At 36.7% G+C, this 22045-nt stretch overlaps 2 protein-coding genes across 4 annotated transcripts in view; both read right to left on the bottom strand.

The window, feature by feature from the left end:
- Positions 1-22045, bottom strand: part of LOC141363089 (uncharacterized) — a 29487-nt gene that overhangs the window by 7125 nt on the left and 317 nt on the right. Inside the window, exons 2-4 of one of the 3 annotated variants that reach the window (XM_073865627.1) lie at positions 21608-21928; positions 20518-20730; positions 4805-4926 (exon numbers count right to left, since the gene is read on the bottom strand). In XM_073865627.1, coding sequence (XP_073721728.1) covers positions 4901-4926; positions 20518-20730; positions 21608-21928 — 560 coding nt within the window. In that variant the 3' untranslated portion in view covers positions 4805-4900. Of the gene's footprint in view, positions 1-4804; positions 4927-6156; positions 6367-6549; positions 6691-20517; positions 20731-21607; positions 21929-22045 lie in introns of those variants that run through there. The other 2 variants (XR_012368583.1, XR_012368584.1) reach the window with 2 other exon arrangements.
- LOC141363063 (uncharacterized) lies at positions 6957-8385 on the bottom strand. Its single transcript, XM_073865544.1, has 4 exons — positions 8247-8385; positions 7970-8047; positions 7284-7631; positions 6957-7210 (listed from the first exon to the last, which is right to left on the bottom strand). Exons 1-4 carry the CDS (start codon positions 8278-8280, stop codon positions 6957-6959), a joined length of 714 nt encoding a protein of 237 aa, XP_073721645.1. The 5' UTR covers positions 8281-8385.

The raw sequence follows: 22045 nt of genomic DNA on the forward strand, positions 1-22045 counted from the left end.
GGAGAGAAAGAGAGTCAGCGTGAACACTGAGATATTGAGCTGTGAAGAGAGCCACACCTACCTAGAAGCTGTAACCAGCACAGAGGTGAGAGGAAACCTTGAAGTCGATTCACTGTATCCTTGTATCCCAGCAGTCGTCTGTGGAGAGAAAGAGAGCCAGCGCGAGCACTGAGATATTGAGCTGTGGAGAGAGCCATACCTACCTAGAAGCTGTAACCAGCACAGAGGTGAGAGAAAACCTAGAACTCGATTCACTGTGTCCTTGTATCCCAGCAGTCGTCTGTGGAGAGAAAGAGAGCCAGTGCGAACACTGAGATATTGAGCTGTGGAGAGAGAGCCATACCTACCTAGAAGCTGTAACCAGCATAGAGGTGAGAGAAAACCTTGGAACCGATTCACTGTGCCCCTGTGTCCCAGCAGAGTCTGTGGAGAGAGAGAGAATAAGGAGGAAGAGTGGGTCAACGAGCAAGGAGCCGTGGGAGATAGGCGGCGAACCGCCGTGCGTTGTTAAAGGTACACTGACCGGAAAAGTCTATACCAACACTCACTGTGATTTCATTCTGCCTCCAGGAAGGAAGAGGAGCGCGCCACGGGCAGAGGGAACCAGAGGCGGGAGCCCGTTCCCCGACGAAACCCCCCCCCCCCCGGAGGACAGATCCTGACTTTAGTTTTAATTCCCCTTTCCCCAAGTCCCCGTATATTTTAGCTATTTAAATAAATAAAGAATATTTTATACTTACCTGTACTCGTTGTTGTCTGGTCATTGGGTTGGTTTTGGGGACCTCCTCGAGGTGGAAGTTTAGAAGGGGCGTGGCTTAAGCATTAGCGGCCAGCCCCTGGCTTGTGACACAAACATTAATCAGTTTTACGGTTTCAAAGTGTAAATTAATTTCCCTCACATTCATTTCCGCCTTCGCAACTTTAAAACATATAAAATCCACGTTCATTGAGCGCCCGGAGTAGAGCCAGTATGACAAAGTTTCTCCGAGCGGGAAACTCAGCGTATCACATATTGAGGTAATTCGTTTAACGTTAATTGTTGTCAGCAGAGAAATGCAAAATACTCAAGCCTTAGTTAGTCATGAATACAAATGTAAACGCTATACCGCTAATGTAAAAAGTTACGTTATAGTAATTTCTAATCTGCGTGTCTGTTTATTTAAATGATATGACGTTAACTTAAGTATTTAAATGCTGAATGAGTTTCCCCATTACATTATGCTAGATAGGTCATGCTAGCCTGTAAACCTGGCTATAGCCTAGGTAAAACGGTGCCAGTCACCTTATAAAAACTGAACTAGTAACCTTATAAAAATGATAGTGTTAGTGCTGAACGCAGATGTGTAATTATTGTTAATTCCTCCTTACCTGACAAACGTGTCCTGTTCGCGCTGTTAAGCAGATAACCGTCCATCACAACTTCTGCGTTCGGTCTCTCCCAGAACTCTCTTGCGTTTTCACCTGTGCGCATGCGCAAACCGTCCTTAATCTAATAAAGTCGTTTGATCGAATGTATAATATGAATTTCATTGTTATGTTATAATATTATATTGTATCAATCTAAGAAAATAGTTTGATCGAATGTACCATTTGAATTTCACTGTTGTTATAATTTTATATTGTATCAATCTTAGAAAATAGTTTGATTGAATGTATAACTTGAATTTCATTGTTATGTTATAATTTTATATTGTTTCAGTCTAAGAAAATAGTTTGATTGAATATATAATTTAAATTTCATTGTTGTGTTATAATTTCATATTGTATCAATCTAAGAAAATATTTTGATTGAATGTATAATTTGAATTTCATTATTATATTATAATTTTATATTGGATCAATCTAAGAAAATAGATTGAAAGACACATACAAATTACTAAATTTAATTTTACTTAACAATCTAATAATTTTAGGCTATTGGAATGAAAAAAATGATATCAAATGAAAAACAGCAATGTTTTACTTTTTACAGTGTGTCATCTATTCAAAAGTGTTCATACCTTGAATGTGTAACAGCAGGATCAATGATGAGAGTCTGAAGTTCATGATGTAGTTTTGTAGAAAGTCACATAAGACCCAAAACTCTTTTCTTATTCCTGAGAGAAAACAAAAGATCATTGTGACGCTCAAATCATCAGACAGTTATTACAGTAAAATAAAACTAACATGATTGTTTTTTGTAACATAATACATATACATGTGTATACATACGTGCTCGTGGAGATCTCTGACTTCAACCGGTTTGTAAAGTTGTGTCAATATCTGAAGTTGTGGTAGATCATTTAATGATCTGATTATCGTAATCAAGCGGATGTTAAAGAAAGACTCTCCTTCACTTTTTGACACTTTTCATAGCATAAGAAGAAGGAAAGCATTTCATAACATGCTTGAATTTTACATAATCTGACAACTATTCTTATCTTTACATGTAGCTGTTATTTGTAGGAGAGTCCTGTAAACAGTGTTGTGTTTATAATTTTTGGGGCCCTAAGAAAAGTCCAAGAAACTGGAGCCCCCCCATGACCCAACATTGACTGAAGGGTTTTCATTTGAATTGCACGACAGTAATATTGAGTATATAGAATTAAGTTGGACATATAAAAACATTTATTTTATTTTGAACTTCCTAACATAACACAATTTTTTTACAGTTTGGTACAGTATAAGACAGAAAGTCTTGGTTTAAAAAAATAGTGCCGATACAGAATTATTCCCTTTAAAAATAAAGGTCTTGGTTTAACCTTAAGCTAGTAGTTCCCAAACTTTTTCCACCGGCCTCCTTTTGTACAGAAAAATATTTTCAAGCCCCTCTCAGATCTATCCTTTGCTTGCAAATTCCTTATATGATGTATTTAAAACAATGTAATTTATACACTACTGCAACTTCAGTCTGATCTTACAAAAAAAACTAAACAAGAAAAAAAAGTGAAGCATTAGATTACGATTCAGACTGATCTAACAAACTGAACTAACAAACACCAGCAATGAATGTTGTAAGTTGTTCATTGTCTGGATTTATAATGGGAATCACATAACTCTTATTTTCATATTGCAGAAACAAACTTACTGTGAGATACAACAAGCATATAGACGCCACTGCCTGTAAAAGATGTCTCTTATCTTTACTTCATCTTTTATGTTTTCAGCAGAAAAAAATCTAATCATTAATCTTCATCTTTTTACTGCTAGTGCTCTTATTCTTGAGTAACAGTCTCAACTCGATTCACAGGACAGATTATGTTTTATATTTTTATAAACCTGTTCCTTTCATTACTAATAAATTGATATTAATATAATATATTATTATTTATATAAATTTTTATATTTACATTGAACTTTTGGGGAAACTGAATGTAATTGTTTCTCTGAAATTGTAAAACTTGTTAACAAAAATGTTAAATGGAGCTGATAGTAACATATTTAGTAAATTGTGTGCGCTCACTTAGTCTACGAGTTCGTAGGGTTTCACATCTGTAATTTTTACACTTCGAAGTGTGCTCATCAGCGCCCCCTTTGCCCCCTTGATGCTGTCTGCAGCAGGCTTTGTGCACTTTACCAACCCAGAAGCCCTTGCGAAAGAGCAGTCAGACCAATCAGACGACGGATACATAACACAAATATATTTTTTAAAATTCTTAAGACAGATTAAAAATGAGTGTCGGGTTCTTGAATCAGCATAAAAACTTGATCGGCTTTGCCACAAACCACCCACTTAAACAGGATGAGACTGTGTGATAGACATCTCAGCCCAGAAAACCAGTTTTTACCAGCTTCAGTTTAATACTAGATTAGACTGGTAAGTAAAACACATCATATCAGAGACAACCTCAAAAACAAGTGTAAAATTCACAACATAAACATCACTTCATGACACGGCTTTTTAATTTCCTTTTTAATTTTTTTAAATGTTATTTAATTATTGTTTAACAAAAGATAAATAAAACAAAAACGGTAAAAGCTCGTATGATCAATAGCATCACTTTAGTCCTTATAAATGTGTAAATACAGCATTATTATGAGCAGTTGTAGTAGATCATTTAATGATATTATCTCATTTTCTCGTACTCAAGCGGATGTTAAAGAAACTCTTTTTGACACTTTTTATAGCATAAGAAGAAGGAAAGCATTTCATGGACTTTACATATTTTGACAACTATTACATACTATTATATTAAAAGTTAATTTATAGCTGTTAATTATTGCTGAGTCCTGTAAAAGATGTCTCTTATCTTTACTTCATCTTTTATGTTTTCAGCAGAAAAAAATCTAATCATTAATCTTCATCTTTTTACTGCTAGTGCTCTTATTCTTGAGAAACAGTCTCAACTCGATTCACGGGACAGATTATGTTTTATATTTTTATAAACCTGTTCCTTTCATTACTAATAAACTGAGCTAATAATCTGCATATGTTTTATATTTTCTAAATTGGTATTTGGAGAAACTATTAAGAAATTAATGTAATTCATTTAAAACCTATAAAAAGTATTAAATTGAGCTGATGAAAACTTCCTTTCAGACTTTCTAATGCAACTCATGTGGGTCTAAAAATAAGCAGGGTGTAAATGAGCTTAAAGGTTGGCAGACAATCTGGGACTGTGACAGTTTAATAAAAAAGCTCATTTACATCAGACACACTGATGGGCAACTTCTCTTCTTATTTTCGGCATGACGCTCGATTCTGTTCCAAAACACGGCTCTGGTGTGCCCTTGTGTGCAAGGGTCCCTAAAGTCTGCACTAAATAATGTCATCAACGTGTCGACTCTGAGGAAGTCCACAAGTTCAGGGTGTGTCATATCTCTGAAAGGCAGGTACAAAAAAGCTTTATTAAAACATTATAGTAGCAAACCTTCAGAAAGACAAGCCTTGTTTTAATCAGTATCATACAGTTTTATGTATTTAAGCATTTGTTTTGTCCATCGTATCTGAAAAAAAGACACAAACTCAGTTATATTCAGAAAAGGCAGAACATTCAGAATTTGACTTTTCTGTGATTCTCAGATTTCAGTCTCACTGCAGCCGTTATCACAGCGCTACTCAGCAAATAACCATCATGACAGCTGTGTGCATATTTTCAAAATAACACAAAAGTTCTGAGTGATGTGCTATGACGTTCAGTGCCACTGGCAGCGCTAAAACACTTTCACTTTTGGTTGTGTTAGTACATTTAAAGTAAAGCTTGTGTTAGAAAATAATAAATCCACCTTGATTGTGTTTCCTCATCTTCTTTTTTAGGGGTTTCTCCAGTAATGATGATACACAAAACAACGCGGCACACTGACACCTGACTTTGAAACCTGCAGAAGCTGTAATTTTGTAGCATCTCACTTCAATATTAATGATCAGCTATGAGTGCTGCACAGTGAGACTGAAAGTAGCTCAGCGATGATGTCATAGCTGACAATAAACCAATCAGCATCAAGGATTGAAACTATCTATTTTATCATTTACACTGTAACAAGTGAAACGTTAGATCTACTTAAAGTTGCAGTCGGCAAGATCGGTTCTTGTGGCGCTGCTTGAAGTCAAACAAGCCTAATATCACATGAATCCACCTTATATTGAACGCAGCTTGATGGCGGAGAGAACATTCACTAACAAACTTCCGATTTCTTGGCTAACAACCAGAGCTAGGAGAACAACCAATGAAAAGAAAACAACCAAGGAAAAGAAGGAAACGAAGATAGAAAGCGACCGTGCCGGTAATAAAACTAGGATCAATATTGGACCAGCATTTGAAAGGTGGAGGGATCTATGAGCTTTTAAAGGGTTCTAGCTGGATGCAGAGCTTGACACATTTCTTCTTGACAGGTAATTGTGCTTTATCAACCATTTATTGTATTTCTGAGTGTTATGTAAGTAATCTAAGTATGCTTAAACACGCACTGATGAGGACGAGCTCAATATGAGGTTGCTAGGTGGTAGTGTGGGAGGGGCATAAAAATTGAAAACATTTGAAATCATCTCAATCCTCCAGAATTGCCGACTGTAGCTTTTTTGCCGACAGAATTTTGTAGTCAGAATTGCCGACTGTAGTTACTTCAGTTGGTAACTAAAACAAGTTTATTAAAAGTTATTTTTTTTAAGTTGATCCAACTGTTTATTTTTTCACAGTGTAAGAGTAAAGTCAGATGTATGATGAGATGTTGTGTTACCTCTTACAGTACAGGAATACTCTTGTAGCTCCTCACTGTTGATTGAGTCCAGGTACAGCTTGTTTAATAATGTCAATCCATCTGTTACCTGTTGTCCATTCTTATACCAGATGTAAGTATGTTTGTTATCCAGAGTGCATTTAGTTGAACAGCTTAATATCACTTTTTCTCCATCTATCACAGGGTCTGGACTGCTTATCACACGTGTATCTGAAATTTCATAAAACATCAACTACTTTTCAAAGTTGGGCCTCATATTTTTGATTTAGCTCAATTGATAAAGCATTACCTAAACCTCTAATCACAGTCGTGTTGATATCAGACTCCTACTCAAGCTATAATGCTTCAGTATAATGAGTGCTGCACTACAGAGAGTTTATTATGAGCAGTTACCTGTAACAATAAGAGCGACTCCAGAATACCCAGAAACTTCTTTTGATGTGTTAGTGATGAACCTGAACTGATATCTTCCAGCGTCTCTTGTGTTGACGTCTTTGATTCTCAGTGTGTTTCCCACTAATTCCACACGACCAGCAAACTGATGATCCTCACGCAGATCCAAATGACTGTATTCCAAATGCCAGTATGTTTTCTCTACTGTATATCCAGTGGGATGTGAGTATGAAGAGTGAATATTTACTGTTGATCCCACTAAAGCACAAACTCTTCTAGAGGTGTAAGTCACACCCCAACAGCTACTGTTAGAAAGACCTGAAAGAGTCACAAAATACTGCTGTAACATTCACAATCAATTACAAACACACTCATACTGTATATGAATCAACAAGAAAACTGCTAATTTAATATATAATTAATTTAAATATTGTGTAAATGTCAGACTCACACACAGATGAAGAGGGAACTGAAACAGACTCAATGCAGGAATAACTGTCAGTGTTTTCACTGGATGACACAAATATGCTTTGGTTAAATGTTAAATGTTGTCCATTCTTGTACCAGCGGTAATTATATTCAGATGTTAAAGGGCAGGAGGAATCACAGCTCAGTTTTACTCGCTGTCCTGTAGATTCAGGATTCATCTTCACCTGTAAACCTAAATAATCAAAATCTTACATTAGATGAGAAATGAAAAGAGTTTAACTGGACTGATGAGAATGTAAATGTACCTGTGACTGTTAGATTGACTGTGACTGAGCTGAGATGTTTAACTCCATCCTTCATAATCATCATGAGCTGATATTCTCCACTGTCTCTCTCTCTCGAATCTCTTATTGTGAGTCGTGAGTAATCTTTAGTGATCCTCTGATTCACTCGTCCTGAGTAATCTGAATCTAAAGTCAAATCTTCAGGTTCATCTTTGTTTCTCCAGTTTGTTCTCTGTTTCTGACTGAACCAGAACCCAGTTTTGATGTTGATATTTGAGTAAACGCACCTCACCATCACCAGTCCCCCCCTTACAGCACAAATATTCAGTTTATCACAGGTTACATTAAAGTTATCCAATGTTAGGGACCCTGAAAAAAAAACGTAACAGTAACATTAATAATATTTCTAGCTTATCTGTATTTAACTTCATTAAAATTACAGAGCGAGATGAGAGATTCAAACAGTCCTATAAGGATATGAACTCAGATTCATCAATTTTGTTCTAAAACATAAATCTCTAAGTTCGGTTTTAAATATACAAACTCACTTTAAACATTTTAGAGACTGATCCAAATGGAGAATCCAGCCTTTGGAGTACAGCGATGTAAATTAAATGAGACTAAACTAGTTTAAAATCTGACACACTTTTAAAAAAATATATAATGAATTGAAGTATTTCAGTATAATAACAAACTGTGTTTCATACCTTGAATGTGTAACAGCAGGATCAGTGATGAGAGTCTGAAGTTCATGATTTCTCTTTGTAGAAACTCACATATATCAGCTACAAAACATTAAACAAGAACTTTTCTTATTGCTGATAAAAACACAATGTTAGTTTGACTGTGACACTAAATTCATTTTTCAGATCTGCCTCTTTACAGTAAAATCAGTAACACATCACTGTTTTTAACTAACAATAATTAAAATTAAAATATTTTATTTTCAAGTTGCATATAATAAAACAATAAAAACATGCATACAAACACGTTGTTGTGCAGTTCTCTGTCCATGCATCAGTGGTTTTTAGCTGTTAGTTTTAGCTCTTGTTAAATGATCTGCTGATCTCAGTTCCTGTCATTGTGAAGAAAAATCTCAGTTCCTGCCAGCACCCTTCTGAGAATAGTGTGTCTATTTCTTGTTTTTTAGTAAATGTCAGTGAGTTAAACTTTCAGGAAATGATAATTGTTGACTTCAGCTTGTCAAACTAAACATTATAACGCTGTTTCACTTTTACCTTTTACCTGTAAATTTAAAACACAGACTTACATACATCAAACTTTTTAGAATAGCAGAAGATTCAACAACAGATCTTGACTACATTTACCTTCATGTTTACCTTAGTAGAGGTTATAGCCAGCTTATGAAGTTAGTTAATTTTGAACTTATGTTTTCTTTAAATTACAGATAATATTTATTATATTTGGGACACAAGAACCTCAGCATGTATGAGTGGATTTGATTCCCAATTCCCACTGAAATCATTCTGTTATCAGTCCACTAGAGATCCACTCCAGGTTTTCCATTTCCTGCTCGCTCCTCACAGTCTGTGGATGTCTTTCAGTTCTTATTTGTGTATCATTGTTTCTTGTCCTTACGTCTTAACTCCACCTCCCTAGAATGTGAGGGAATGATGCAAGGAAAAGACCCAAGGACAGAGGAATTTAAGTTTTAAGTGAAATTGCATAGCCTCACTAAAGTTCATTCTCTATGATCAAATAGCCTTGGGAAATACCAGCTTACATGGATGTACAAATATAATGTGAAATGGGTAAATGTTGGCCAGTATTGTAGAGGGTCATATCCTTGGTTGACATGGCGGTGCTTGTGTTGCTGGTGTTTCTGTTGATGAAGACTAAGAAGTGAGTCTCAACAGCTTCATTACCTTTAGATGGGTTGAAGAAACCTAACATTTTAAACACGATGAGATGGCAAAGTTAGAATACTTATCAAAGCTTCATTGCCTTTGGTCAGTAAGTCCAGGAGTTTGATTTATCGCCTTTTAAACCATCAAGCACATGACCTGAAGTGTTTAACATTAAGCTATTGCAGTGTTTGTACAGACTAGTTGAGAATAATATGTCTGTGTTCACCTCTGATTCATTTATATGCTTCATTTAGTGGTTAATGTTGTGCCTGCGAGATTGTTTGACATAAATAAATACACTATGTGCTTAAAAGACAGTTTGAGAAGCTGTATCTGTAGTGAAGCTGCAGTCGTAGCAGCAGCATGTAGGCTGTCAATCACAGAAGTGGGCGGGACACAGAGGTAGACTGAAGACTGTTAAAGGAGAACACACAAATATTGTACTCATTATAGCTGTATTTCCTAACAAGAAGTTACCTTGCAAATTATTATATGGTACATTTCTTTAGCTTTATGTAATCTCAGATACATTTACATTGTTTAAAAGAGCTTCAAAACCAAAACATAAGTGTATAACAAAAATAGAGCGTGTCGACTGACGGCACGGGTGTTTGTACAGAAACTGTCATGAGAGACAGAGCTAGTGATAAACAAGATGTGCAAACATTTATTTGTGGTGGCCAATATTAATTTTGTGGTAGACTGAGAAATAAATAAATGTATGGGAATGTACAACAATGCTCTCAATTGTATGATCTCCCACTATAATCCCTCCCTTGTATGATCTCCCCCTATAATCCCTCCCACTCCAAAGTGTTACTAAACTTGATGGAAGAGCTAACCAAGCTAAAGTGAGGTAAGCTGACCTGACCTAACCCAAACTAAACCGTGGGGTACTATGCAATGGAAAAGTGCCATAAGTTGCAGCAGTGGCAACAACACTTTTGCATTTACCATCGCAAGCAAAAATGCCTTATGAAGAAATGGTCTGCAGATATTTTTGACCTGACAGGAGGGGTTCTAGCGGACCAATCACAGCGCTTGCAGTCCGCTTAGAATGGATGCGTTGATATTTTTAAGAGAGGTTGTCGTCAGGCTACACAACCTACAGCGTAGCTACAGACCATAAATCAGACTACAAATGTCAGCCTTACCGATTGGTTCTGTTTACAAGACTTACAATTTCATTGGTTCCCTCTGATGTTTATGTCACATCGAGGGGCTGGCTGTCAATAGGCTAAAGCCACGCCCCTCTTCAACTTCCACCTCGAGGAGGTCCCCAAAGCCAACCCAATGACCAGACAACAGCAAGGGCAGGTAAGTATAAAATTAATTCTTTATTGATTTAATAAATATTTAAAATGTTCTTGGGAAATGGGGAGGGGGGAATTAAAACTAATGTCTGTCTCTGCCCTCCAGGTGGGCCACGGACAGGGAACAAGGGGCAACGGAATGTCCAGGACACTGAGGACCAGGGGGGGCGTGAGACTCAGGCTCCAACCTGGTCTGTACTATCCGTGGCGCGCTCCTTTGTCCTCCTGGAGGCAGAATCAAAAGTGAATGAGTGTTGTGGATTTTTATTTAGGCTGCGTACCTGGGTCTCCCTGGTGTGGGCTCTTCCTCGCACTTTCACAATGTTTCGTTGAATCACTCAATATTTCCTCTTTCTTCTCCACAGGTAACAACTTAGGCACAAAGCACAGTTAATCGGCTTGGAATGGTTCTCACCTCTCTGCTGGACACAGCGTACCGTAAGTACAGGTTTCTTCGACCTCTCCTCAGGTTATTCACTTTCTCTGTTCTTTCCTTCACAGGTATCAACTTAGACACAGAAGCACAGTTAATTGGCTTTGAATGGCTCTCACCTCTCTGCTGGACACAGCGTACCGTAAGTACAGGTTTCTTCGATCTCTCCTCAGGTTATTCACTTTCTCTGTTCTTTCCTTCACAGGTATCAACTTAGACACAGAAGCACAGTTAATTGGCTTTGAATGGCTCTCACCTCTCTGCTGGACACAGCGTACCGTAAGTACAGGTTTCTTCGATCTCTCCTCAGGTTATTCACTTTCTCTGTTCTTTCCTTCACAGGTATCCACTTGGACACAGGAGCACAGTCAATTGGCTTTGAATGGCTCTCACCTCTCTGCTGGACACAGCGTACCGTAAGTACAGGTTTCTTCGATCTCTCCTCAGGTTATTTACTTTCTCTGTTCTTCCCTCCACAGGTATCCGCTCGGGCGAAACGTCTGATGGAGTAAGTCGTCCCTACGTGGCGTCGGGGACGAACCCTCTCGACGGCTGTGCGGTGGCAGGGGGGTGGGATAACCCAACGTCTCACCGGGCCGAGCGCTTCCCTTTCCTCGCTGCCGTCAGGCGTTCGAACTCTGGACAGGGGCGCCCCTTTGTAAAGGCCACGGGACGATGAGAATCACTTCACCTCGCTCTCTGCAACAATAAGACTCGCACAGTTTACAGTATTGAATGGTAATAGCCACAAATCGTACTCACAATGCTGCTGCTTCTCCAGCTCTTCGTTGTCGCTCGCACCACCCACCAAATGTCTAGGCGGGAAAGGATCGTCCCGGGGCACCATGCTACTTTCTGAGATCTGAAACACGCTCACAACATATGCAGGGTTAAGTCAAGCTAAGGCCAGCAGCCTCTTGGTCTTCCCTTAGCGAAGTGCGTGAAGGCGGGGGTCTGTCAGACAAGACATACAGCAACCCACAGCAATATACAACACCATGTCAAACTTAAAGGTTTTCACAGCACAAAGACCCGCCCACCACGCTCAGTGCAAAAAAAGGACTCCCGTCTTCCTTTACTTCACTTCAGTCAGATCTGGCGATGGATAATGCGGCCCAGTTAGTGGTGTCGTCGTTGTGACTGCTTCAGTAAAACGTACACTCGGCTCACCCACCACGCTATAATAGGGGTAGGGCCGCCCTCTTTCTCCTGGAGGAATCTAACATACGGCTAGATCATTACACAAGGCATTTACAACTTGCACTTGGTACTCACAACAATGTCGGTTTCAATCCCCGTTTTCTCTTGGTCTCAATTCACCAAATACTCCGTGTGTTTTTCAACCTTTAAGGTTTGCGATGCCTTCCACAACCATACGGCTTCAGCCTGAGAGAGAGAGAGTTTTAGACAGCCCACAGCAGCGCACCAAATGGCACAACACAGCGCTTCAAACACACCCCAAAAAGCTTCCCAAACTGTGAATAAACTTGGCCTTAAGTACTGCCTTGCTTGGCGTATCCTCCAACCGCCAACCGCTGTTCCTAACTAGGCACAGGTGCATCGAATTCGCAGATTTTCCCGCTTGCGGCGCTTACCGGAAGTCCGGTGTTCGTCTTTTCCGGTCTGGGCGGAAACACTTCCATAATTTTGGTTCCGCCCAAAAGAAAAAAAAGATCGTCACCTTGTGACATTTATCACTGACTGAACTGTATAATTTAATAACTCTTGTTGCATTTTAGAGAGGAAAGAATTAGTTATTTTGAAAACTTTTTTCACCAAATAGCATTTTTTTGCTTTGATTTCATAAAAATTGTATTAATACAGTCATGGGCGTCGGAAGCAAATGAAAAGTGGGTGGGTCCCCACGAAATTAGATAAATTTATTTAATGGTATCCGTCGGGAAACAATGCTGTCATAGAGTTTGAGCATGTGTACTTCTAAAACAAAATCGATTAAACAATTGCAGAGGTATGACTTTATGAATCATTTGCAAATGTACCTCGCAAATAATGTTAATATGTGAAGACGTTCATTTCTGTAATAATCGCATAAAAAGTAATTGCAGGCTTCTGTAAAAAACTTCACAATTATCCAGCGATCATGCCACCATAATCAAAATAAACTATTTTACTGCAGTAATAATATTTTAACGAGTAGCATACACTTTTAACTTAGGTTTGAAAGGAACATGTGTCATTTATCATTAAAAGCGTATGCTAAACGTCTCCGTGCCTCCGCGCACAGACGAAATTCATATCTCTCCTCCTCATCTCCTCCGTTTTTTCGTGTTTCTTGAACTTGGGGCTCGAGTCCGAACTAAGGTTTGAGCTGCCTTTAAGAACAGCAAGCTAAGTTAATTTACCTTTAATTATTAAGACTGGTTAGGCAAACTCGTTACGGGTGGAAAAATAAAAAATACTTATCTTAATTTTTAGGACTTGGATCATGTACATTGCCAAATACCTTGTGACATAAAAGAACAAATATTTAATGGACTTGTTTTACTTAAGAAAACATGATATTCATATGAAACGTTTAAATAAACTGATGAGTTTTGCATCAAATAGTTTTTTTATAACGAATAATAATGACTATTATTGCATGTATGACTTAGATTTTTTAAAATGACGATTGATCTAATTTTCCTTTAAGTGGCTGTTCGTATCAGGTCGAGCATCTAGACGCGCGGCAAGCGCACTCACATATAAATCTGAATCTAAACTCGTGTTCACAGGCGAGCGCTTTGAAAAGCAGAAGAAACCCGTGCGTCTTGCGCTAACATTTTTAAAGCCGGCATATTACGCGAGTGGGGCTAAATAAGTGCAGCAGCAACCTTCAACCCGGTGGCATGACAACTCCGTCCCTCGTCGTGGCCAAAAAACAGACCGGCCCACAGGGAATCCTCCCGGTCCTCCCTATGGCCAATCCGGGCCTGGTTTAAAACGTTATACATTTCGCAAAGGATGTTTTTCAGCACTTTGTTCAAACAGCAACTCAGCGATCCCTCCCTTCGCGAAATTTTTTTAAAAAGCTGAAACGGGTCCGCGAAGGTTGAGGATCCCTGTTCTAATGGAATGGATTTTGACTAACAGCGCCTTGATAAGTTAACAGACAAATGCGCTAAATTAGAGAAAAAGTGGGTGGGTCCATTATCATTGGTCTTAAAAAGTGAGTGGGTCCTGTCCCACCCACTTATAATGGTTCCGACGCCCATGGGTGGGTCCTGTCCCACCCACTTATAATGGTTCCGCCCATGAATACAGTATAAATAATATACTATATATTATTAACATAATGGGGGCCAGTATATTAAAACTTCTTGATTTCGTGGGGCCCTCTGGGCAGTGGGGACCCCTATACATCATTCCACCCCATCAGATCTGTTTTTAACTATTTTCAGTGGATAGTAGTTAAAGCCTGCTTGAAAAGTTGTTAAATGTTGTTTGATTACACCATGTACCAATTAGCATACCAGTCACATTATCACATCACATGGTACCCCAAATCTGTTTTAGTTTTCTCTAAAAGTATCTCTAAATGGTCATAAATGTTTTTTTATAGCCGAATGCCTAATAAAGATTTTCTGATTTTATCTGTGTGCTGTGCAACTGAGCTGTGTTCATGTTTATGTGTCCGACCAGTTCAAATTTAAATAAATGAAGAACAACCAATACACAGATAAGCGAGTATTTCCTCACTGTTTGGTAAATGTGCAGCTCATTCACGTGTCATCTCTGTACAGTCAGATCTGAATGTGTTGCTGCTCAACTCCCTGTCCAGAGTGAACGCAGATGGGCGCCGGCTCAGGAAAGCAAAACCTCGTGAATTGCAAGGCAGTATACTCAGATCTGAATGAGTCAAAGACTCAGTAGGTTTATTGCTAAGCACTTTTATGTAAAAAGAGATTCTAAATCTAGCAACCAAGCCACTAAGCTGGAAACACAGTTCTGGTGCAACATGTAGCACTAGGAGGTCATTCATGTTGCTGCCATTTTACTTTATTAACTTCATGCAGAGGTATCATTAACCTCTATCATAGGAACTTGGATCATCCACTCATTTACATTACATCTAGCAATGTTTTATAATATTTTATTAATATAAACTTTACATACATAATTTATACAATATAGTTGCTATTATTACATTATATTTTGTTCATTTGGATTTTATTTATACATTTAATGTTCTGTTAAATTTGTATATTTATTACGTATGTATTTGTAGACATGCCATGTAGAGTAGCGGGTAAATCCAAATATTGTTGTCATAAAAAAGGCATCGGGTTGAGGCAGGCAGCAAACAATAATAATACAGAGTGAAGGCAAAACAAAACACTCAAGAGATATAAATATAAAAAACACAGAAAAAAGAAACAAGATAATAGACTAGAATGCTCAGAATTGCAGCCAGGTCAAACAATACTTCATGAGGAGTGAGTGAGGTTTAACAGGTTAAATAGTACAGGTAATGCATAGAACGTGTGATTGAAAATGGACAAAAATCAAAGCATTGTGGGACATTGAGTCCTAGTACTCTGGTGAGTAGTTATCAGTAAAGTCTGTCTGTCTGTCTGTCTGTCTGTCTGTCTACCACATCATGATTTTCTGATTTCAGATCAAGTCTGTGTATTTCTTTCAGTCAGTCACTGTGTTGTTTTAGAGAGACACTGAAGAAGCCAAATAAACATTAAATCCAGCATATAGAGGTTGTGTGAATGTTGTGTTGAATGTGTGTAAGTGTGTGAGTGTTTGTGTATCAGAGACGCTGTAGAAGGACAAAGTGCCGGCTGACCAGTCCAGACAAACTCCTATTCTATTAGATGGAGGTGAGGAAGCAGATACCATTGTTCCCTTACTATCATGACGGGCACGTATACAACGATCAGAACAGTGCAGGCTCCATGACTTTTTATTGAATCCAAACACGCTGTCATCCCTCCTTTCTTTTCTGCGGATGTTTTTATATGAAACTGATATAAAAACACCCCAGCCTGTCCATTCAACCTCCCAGTAACAGCGTCCAGTCAGAGGCTCTCTACAGAAAACCTGAGGATAACACTCAAATCTGTCTGGATGATCAGGATACGACTGCTCCACATTCACACATGTCACCTTTCTGTTGTCTTCAGACAGTATGAGCTGTGTTTGCTGTGTTTGGATCCAATGTAAGATCACAGGCATCTGAAAACAAGGATGAACATTTATAACAATTTTTATAACATATATAACTGTGTGTGTGTGTGTGTGTGTGTGTGTGTGTGTGTGTGTGTGTGTGTGTGTGTGTGTGTGTGTGTGTGTGTGTGTGTGTGAATGATTACCTTCATTAGTTCATTACTGATAATAAACCCACATGACTCAAATTTGCAGATTCAAAGTACATTTATTTTTCATGCTTTAACAGATGGCTTCAACAGTAACATTAAATTCAAGTAAAAGTCAATGCATTTTTGTGAGTAATAGGCTACTTCATAAATCAAATTCTGTTATTTGATGAAATTTTGCTTGTTTTTGCTGTTGTCTAGTCAGCAACTGAACTGAAGAGATAAAATGTTAATTTAAAAATGTCAGTACTGTAAATGAATTGAAATGTAAGAAAATCAAAAAGAGATATTAAAATAAGTTTATACAATAACATAACTATTAATAATCTTGAACTGTACAAGATGAATATGAGATCATTAATATTTTTGTGTTCTTGATCTTTAGAGCAGAATGCTGTCACGCAAACAAGACAACAATAAGGGCTGCCATGATCCTGTCACATGAAACAAGGCAAAAAGACATACAGGGCTGACAGGATCATGACACATACGTGCTGTTGTCTTTGTTAAGTCTGTTTGCTACATCTGTTTTCTTTGCTTATCTTGGAAAAGTCCACCGCCTCATACTAAAAGATCAACAAGAAATCATTACTAAAATTCAGCAGTAGATGTACTTATTCATTTATTATTTCATAGAGTAACCCATGCCACAGTGTATTATGGGTTTGTGACCTAATAATTTAACAATAATTATCAATATTCTGTAAACTAACACTAATTTGTTGTTTTTAACACATCTGATCTAAGAGTGCACACTGTGGGTTATAAAACATTATTTTATTATATTATCCATGGACAGCGAAGGTGAAGACCTCAACTCTTATCATTTCACACTCTTTCACAGCGTTATTTAAACTGTGGCTGTTGTTGTTGTTTAGTGGCCTCTAGTGGTGAATGTTTCATATTGTGCCTTTAAGCTCAATGATAACTCACTGACTGTGTACTGTAATTATATGTATTTTATATACAGTAACTACAAGTTCCTCTGTTTCTTTTATCACAGGCTGTCAGGTGTTTGGTCCCTGAGGTAATATGAATTTCATTTGTGCAAAGTTGTAGCTTAATTAGAAAAAAAGAAAGTATATATATGGGGGGCTATGCCTCCTGCACAGAGGGGGGACACAGTGTCAGTGCCAGTGGGCTTTGAGCAATCACATCAGTATCATTAAATTTCAATTTTGATCAATTAATTCCCGCACTTTATTTTGTTTTTTAAAAGTCACTTTGTTTATTTTTATGCATTGATGTAGAATTGTTCACATTGGCATCATGATGGATCATAAAAACCTCTCAGAAAACAAATATAGATATTTCTAGATCTTAAATTACTCTTTGAAGCATCAGGATCAATAGATGAGAGCTCAATAACCTTTTCACCAACATTTCTTAAATTCTTTCTTCAATATAGAGTATATATAAAATGTGTATTTGTGTACATTTGTGTCTGCCTTCAGAATATGCAATTTTACGACATAAAAAGGACTGCATTTTCATCTAATGACACATCTACATTAATTCATGTTTTTTTTTCTTTAAGTGCTTATATATCTACAGTTAAATGAGGAATTCAAACATTCATAAAGTTAAAGCTCAATCTTCAGAGATTCAACTAAAGCTTGCAGATCTTATAGATCCAACTACAGTTCAGTTCACTAGATCTCTCTAAATCTGTGCTGAAATATCAACTCTGTTGTGAGTTAATACTTCAAATAAATCACGAGGCAGACACAGAGATGAAGCAGAAAAACAGCAGGCAGGAGACGAAGTATTGTTGAATAAAATGAAAAATCATTTATTAAATAATCTCAGTTGTGCTTCAATGCTCAGTCTTCCTCTGACTAGACACAGATTCATTATTATATCATGTAAAATACTGTCTCATGACATTAGGAAAAACTTTGAGATGGAGGCTCACACTAAAAGCGCCAACAAAAGATTAAACAACATTGAGAAAAGTAATGAAGAACAGAATTAAATGAATATAATACAAACTATATATGTATAAAAAAATCACAAAGATATAATGTTTCATTAAAATAAAACAATTTAAAGTGATAAATGATTTTTTTCTATTACACACTGGACTCAAATATTGACACCTCCATTTGTGATGATAACAGCTCTGAGTCTTGTATTATAATGTCTGATGAAGTTGAATAATTCATGGAAAGTGATTATAGCTTATTCCTCTATACAGAATTTTTCCAGACCCATTTTTTTGTTGATTTTGATGTTTGTTTTGACCCATTATAAGATTTCTAGCAGAGCAAGTCACGTTTTTACTTTTTTATCTGATGGTATTATAATCAATGAAGCCATGTATCTGAATATATAATAAAAAGAAGAAAACTGAATGATAAAATAAATGAATGAATATATAATAAAAATTAGTAAGAGTTAGTATATATAATTGAATTAATAAATTGAATAATGTGAAAAATAATAAAAATAAAACAAATTTTTCTACTCTGATCTATCAATCATCTCATTGTTTTATAGATCTATTACAATGATTTTGTAAGATTTAGACTTTGTTACAGTTTAACCTACACTGACACAAGACTGTTATGAGAAATTAAATTGTTTAATGAATAATTCATGTATTAAAGCTAGAGCTGTCAAACAATAATTTTTTTAATGTATAATTAATTACATGCTGATTAATTAATCTAATTAATCACACATAAATATTGGTATGTACATGGAGACTGTAATTTAAAGTATACAGAAATTAAATTAAATAATCAAAATGTAAAATAATCCTGCATACACTGTAAAAAATTATGTGATTTGAGGTTATATAAATAAATGTTTTTAAAGCATATGAAATGATCAACTTTTGTGACTATGCTGACATGATTGGGTGCGTTAAAACACTTTATTTTCCCCCCATAATAATAAATCTTATTAAAGGTGTGTTGCATGATTTTTGAAAAACACTTTGGAAAAGGGACACACTTGTAGCCAATCAGCAGTAAGGGGCGTGTCTACTAACCAACATCATTGCCTGGGTTGCGTAGTTGTGGGCGGGTCTATAAGGTCCAGATTTTATTGGTGTAGGAGCGTGTTTGTTTAGGTGATTTCAAATGTCAACATTGGCTTTCAGAGATCATGCACCCCACCTTTAACGCATTAAATTACCAGCCTTAATTTGGGCATTCAATTATTCAATTATTATTAATATGTCACTCTATATAACATCAATGATGTCACTGCTGAGAGACTGTTGCTAGATGATGATGTCATAAAGAGAGTTGTGACATCACTCCAGCAGTTCTAATGGACAGACAGCTGATCTACACACATACATGCACATCACTGGAGTCTGACAATGATAATTACTAAAGACCAATTCACACTCATCCAACAAACACCAACAAATGTGTTTGTTGGGTCAGTGTGAAACCTGTGTTGGCAGTTGTTGGATCAATAAATGAGACTTTATAATGTTGGAGTTTGTTGATGGATCAGTCTAAACTGGCCTATAGAAAGAGATAATGTTATAAAATCTGACCATTAGTTTATTTAACATACAGATATACAGATTTTCTCACCTCTATTTCTTTGTCATCAGTTTTGTTTTTAGAGTTCAATTTATTCATTCTGATGAAAAACCTGTAGGGTCAAAATTCACTCTTACAATCTGAATTCATATCAGAATATTTACTGTATGTTATGCAGTTTTGAGTTTTACTTGATATTTTTACTTACCAGATCCATACAGCTCCTATAATGAGAAACTGAGGCAGAAACACCAACAGAGGGACAAACACTGAACTGTACACTACTGCTTCAGTGGCTTTGTCCATTTCTTCGTTGTTTCTGTCAGTTGTTTCATTGTTTCTGTCCATTGAATCTGAAGAAAGACAAATCTCAGAAACTTCAGAACATATCTCTTCATCTTCATTACAAAGATTCATGATGTTAAAATCAATACAGTAAATCTATCAGATAGATCACCTGAATGCAGGTTTGAGAGGCTGTACTACATTATAAATATCATCACAACTGAAGAGAGCAATGACCTTTAACCCGTGACTTACAGACTGTCACAGAGACAAATGAATAAAATCTTTTAATAAAACAAATTTAAAAAAAATTGAAAATAATAATGACACAAATGTTTCTTTCATTATGAGATATACTGAAGTGTTTGACATATAAACTATAACTGCTACAATATTAATGATCAGCTATGAGTGCTGCACAGTGAAAGAAGCTTGGTGATGTCATAGCTGAGAATAAACCAATCAGCATCAAGGACTGAAACTATATCTTATATAATTTCATCAGATGTATGATGAGATGTTGTGTTACCTCTTACAGTACATGAATACTCTTGTAGCTCCTCACTGTTGATTGAGTCCAGGTACAACTTGTTTAATAATGTCAATCCATCTGTTACTTGTTGTCCATTCTTATACCAGATGTAAGTATGTTTGTTATCCAGAGTGCATCTTGTGGTTAAACAGCTAAATATCACTTTTTCTCCATCTATTACAGGGTCTGGACTGCTTCTCACCTGTGTACCTGAGATTTCATATAACAGAGTTCACGTCCACTTCTTTTTAAAATTAGGTCTGAAATGTTTGATTCCACTCAATACAGTATGATGTGAACAATGGCAAGATAATGCAGTCAAACACACACATACAAATAAAATATATAATGTGAACGCAGTTCAATATGCTTTGAATAAAAGCATCTGTCAAACACACGAGTTCAACATAACTATACAGTCAACATTTGAAGTGATTAAAAACATTTTTATCGAAGAGCATCTTTTATTAACTTTTTTGATCAACGTCAAATGTTGATTAGTGTATTTGTTTTAAATCTGAAGACTTCTGTGATGAGTGTCCTCAACATCAACATAAAGTCTTGATCAACTTTGCAAGTTTGTCATAAATCGCACACTTAGAGAGAACGTGTAACAACTCATAAAACCAGTTTATACCAGCTTCAGTTTTAATACTGGATTAGACTGGTAAGTGCTGGTTTGCTGCTGGTCTGGCTGCTTGAGCAACATATTTACACTAATTACCAGCATTCGATCAACCATTCTTGCAAGCTGGTAAACTGGATAGTCCAACTAATGAAGCCATTCAGATACAGCAGCATCATATATGCAGTACAAAACACATCATATTATTTTCAACATGGACAACCTCAAAAACAAGTGTAACATTCACAACATAAACATCATACAGCGTTCAGACGAGATGAAATTTTAGATGAATAACTCAAATGATTGATAGCATTGATATTTTAATATTTAAAATGTAATCTACTCATCGTTTAACAAAAGATAAAAAAATTGTAAGGACCCTAAATCTGTATCATAAATATATTCATCAAATCTGATCAGTGAAAGCAGCTTTACAAAGAGTTTATTATGAGCAGTTACCTGTAACAGTAAGATAGACTCCAGGATAACCAATAACTTCATCTGATGTGTTAGTGATGATGTTGAAGTAATATTTTCCAGTGTCATTCCTGTTGACGTCTTTGATTCTCAGTGTGTTTCCCAGATACTCCACACGACCAGAAAACTGATGATCCTCACGTAGATCTCTGAATCCCCAATAATAGTATTCCCAGTATGTTTTCTCTACTGTATATCCAGTGGGATGTGAGTATGAAGAGTGTATATCTACTGTTGATCCCACTAAAGCACAAACTCTTCTAGAGGTGTAATTCACACCCCAACAGCTACTGTTAGAAAAACCTGAAAGAGTCACAAAATACTGCTGTAACATTCACAATCAATTACAAACACACTCATACTGTATATGAATCAACAAGATAACTGCAAAGTTTGTTCTTCCATTTTAATATAAATATT

The sequence above is a fragment of the Misgurnus anguillicaudatus genome, unplaced genomic scaffold (genome assembly GCF_027580225.2).
Source record: "Misgurnus anguillicaudatus unplaced genomic scaffold, ASM2758022v2 HiC_scaffold_32, whole genome shotgun sequence".
NCBI lineage: Eukaryota > Metazoa > Chordata > Actinopteri > Cypriniformes > Cobitidae > Misgurnus > Misgurnus anguillicaudatus.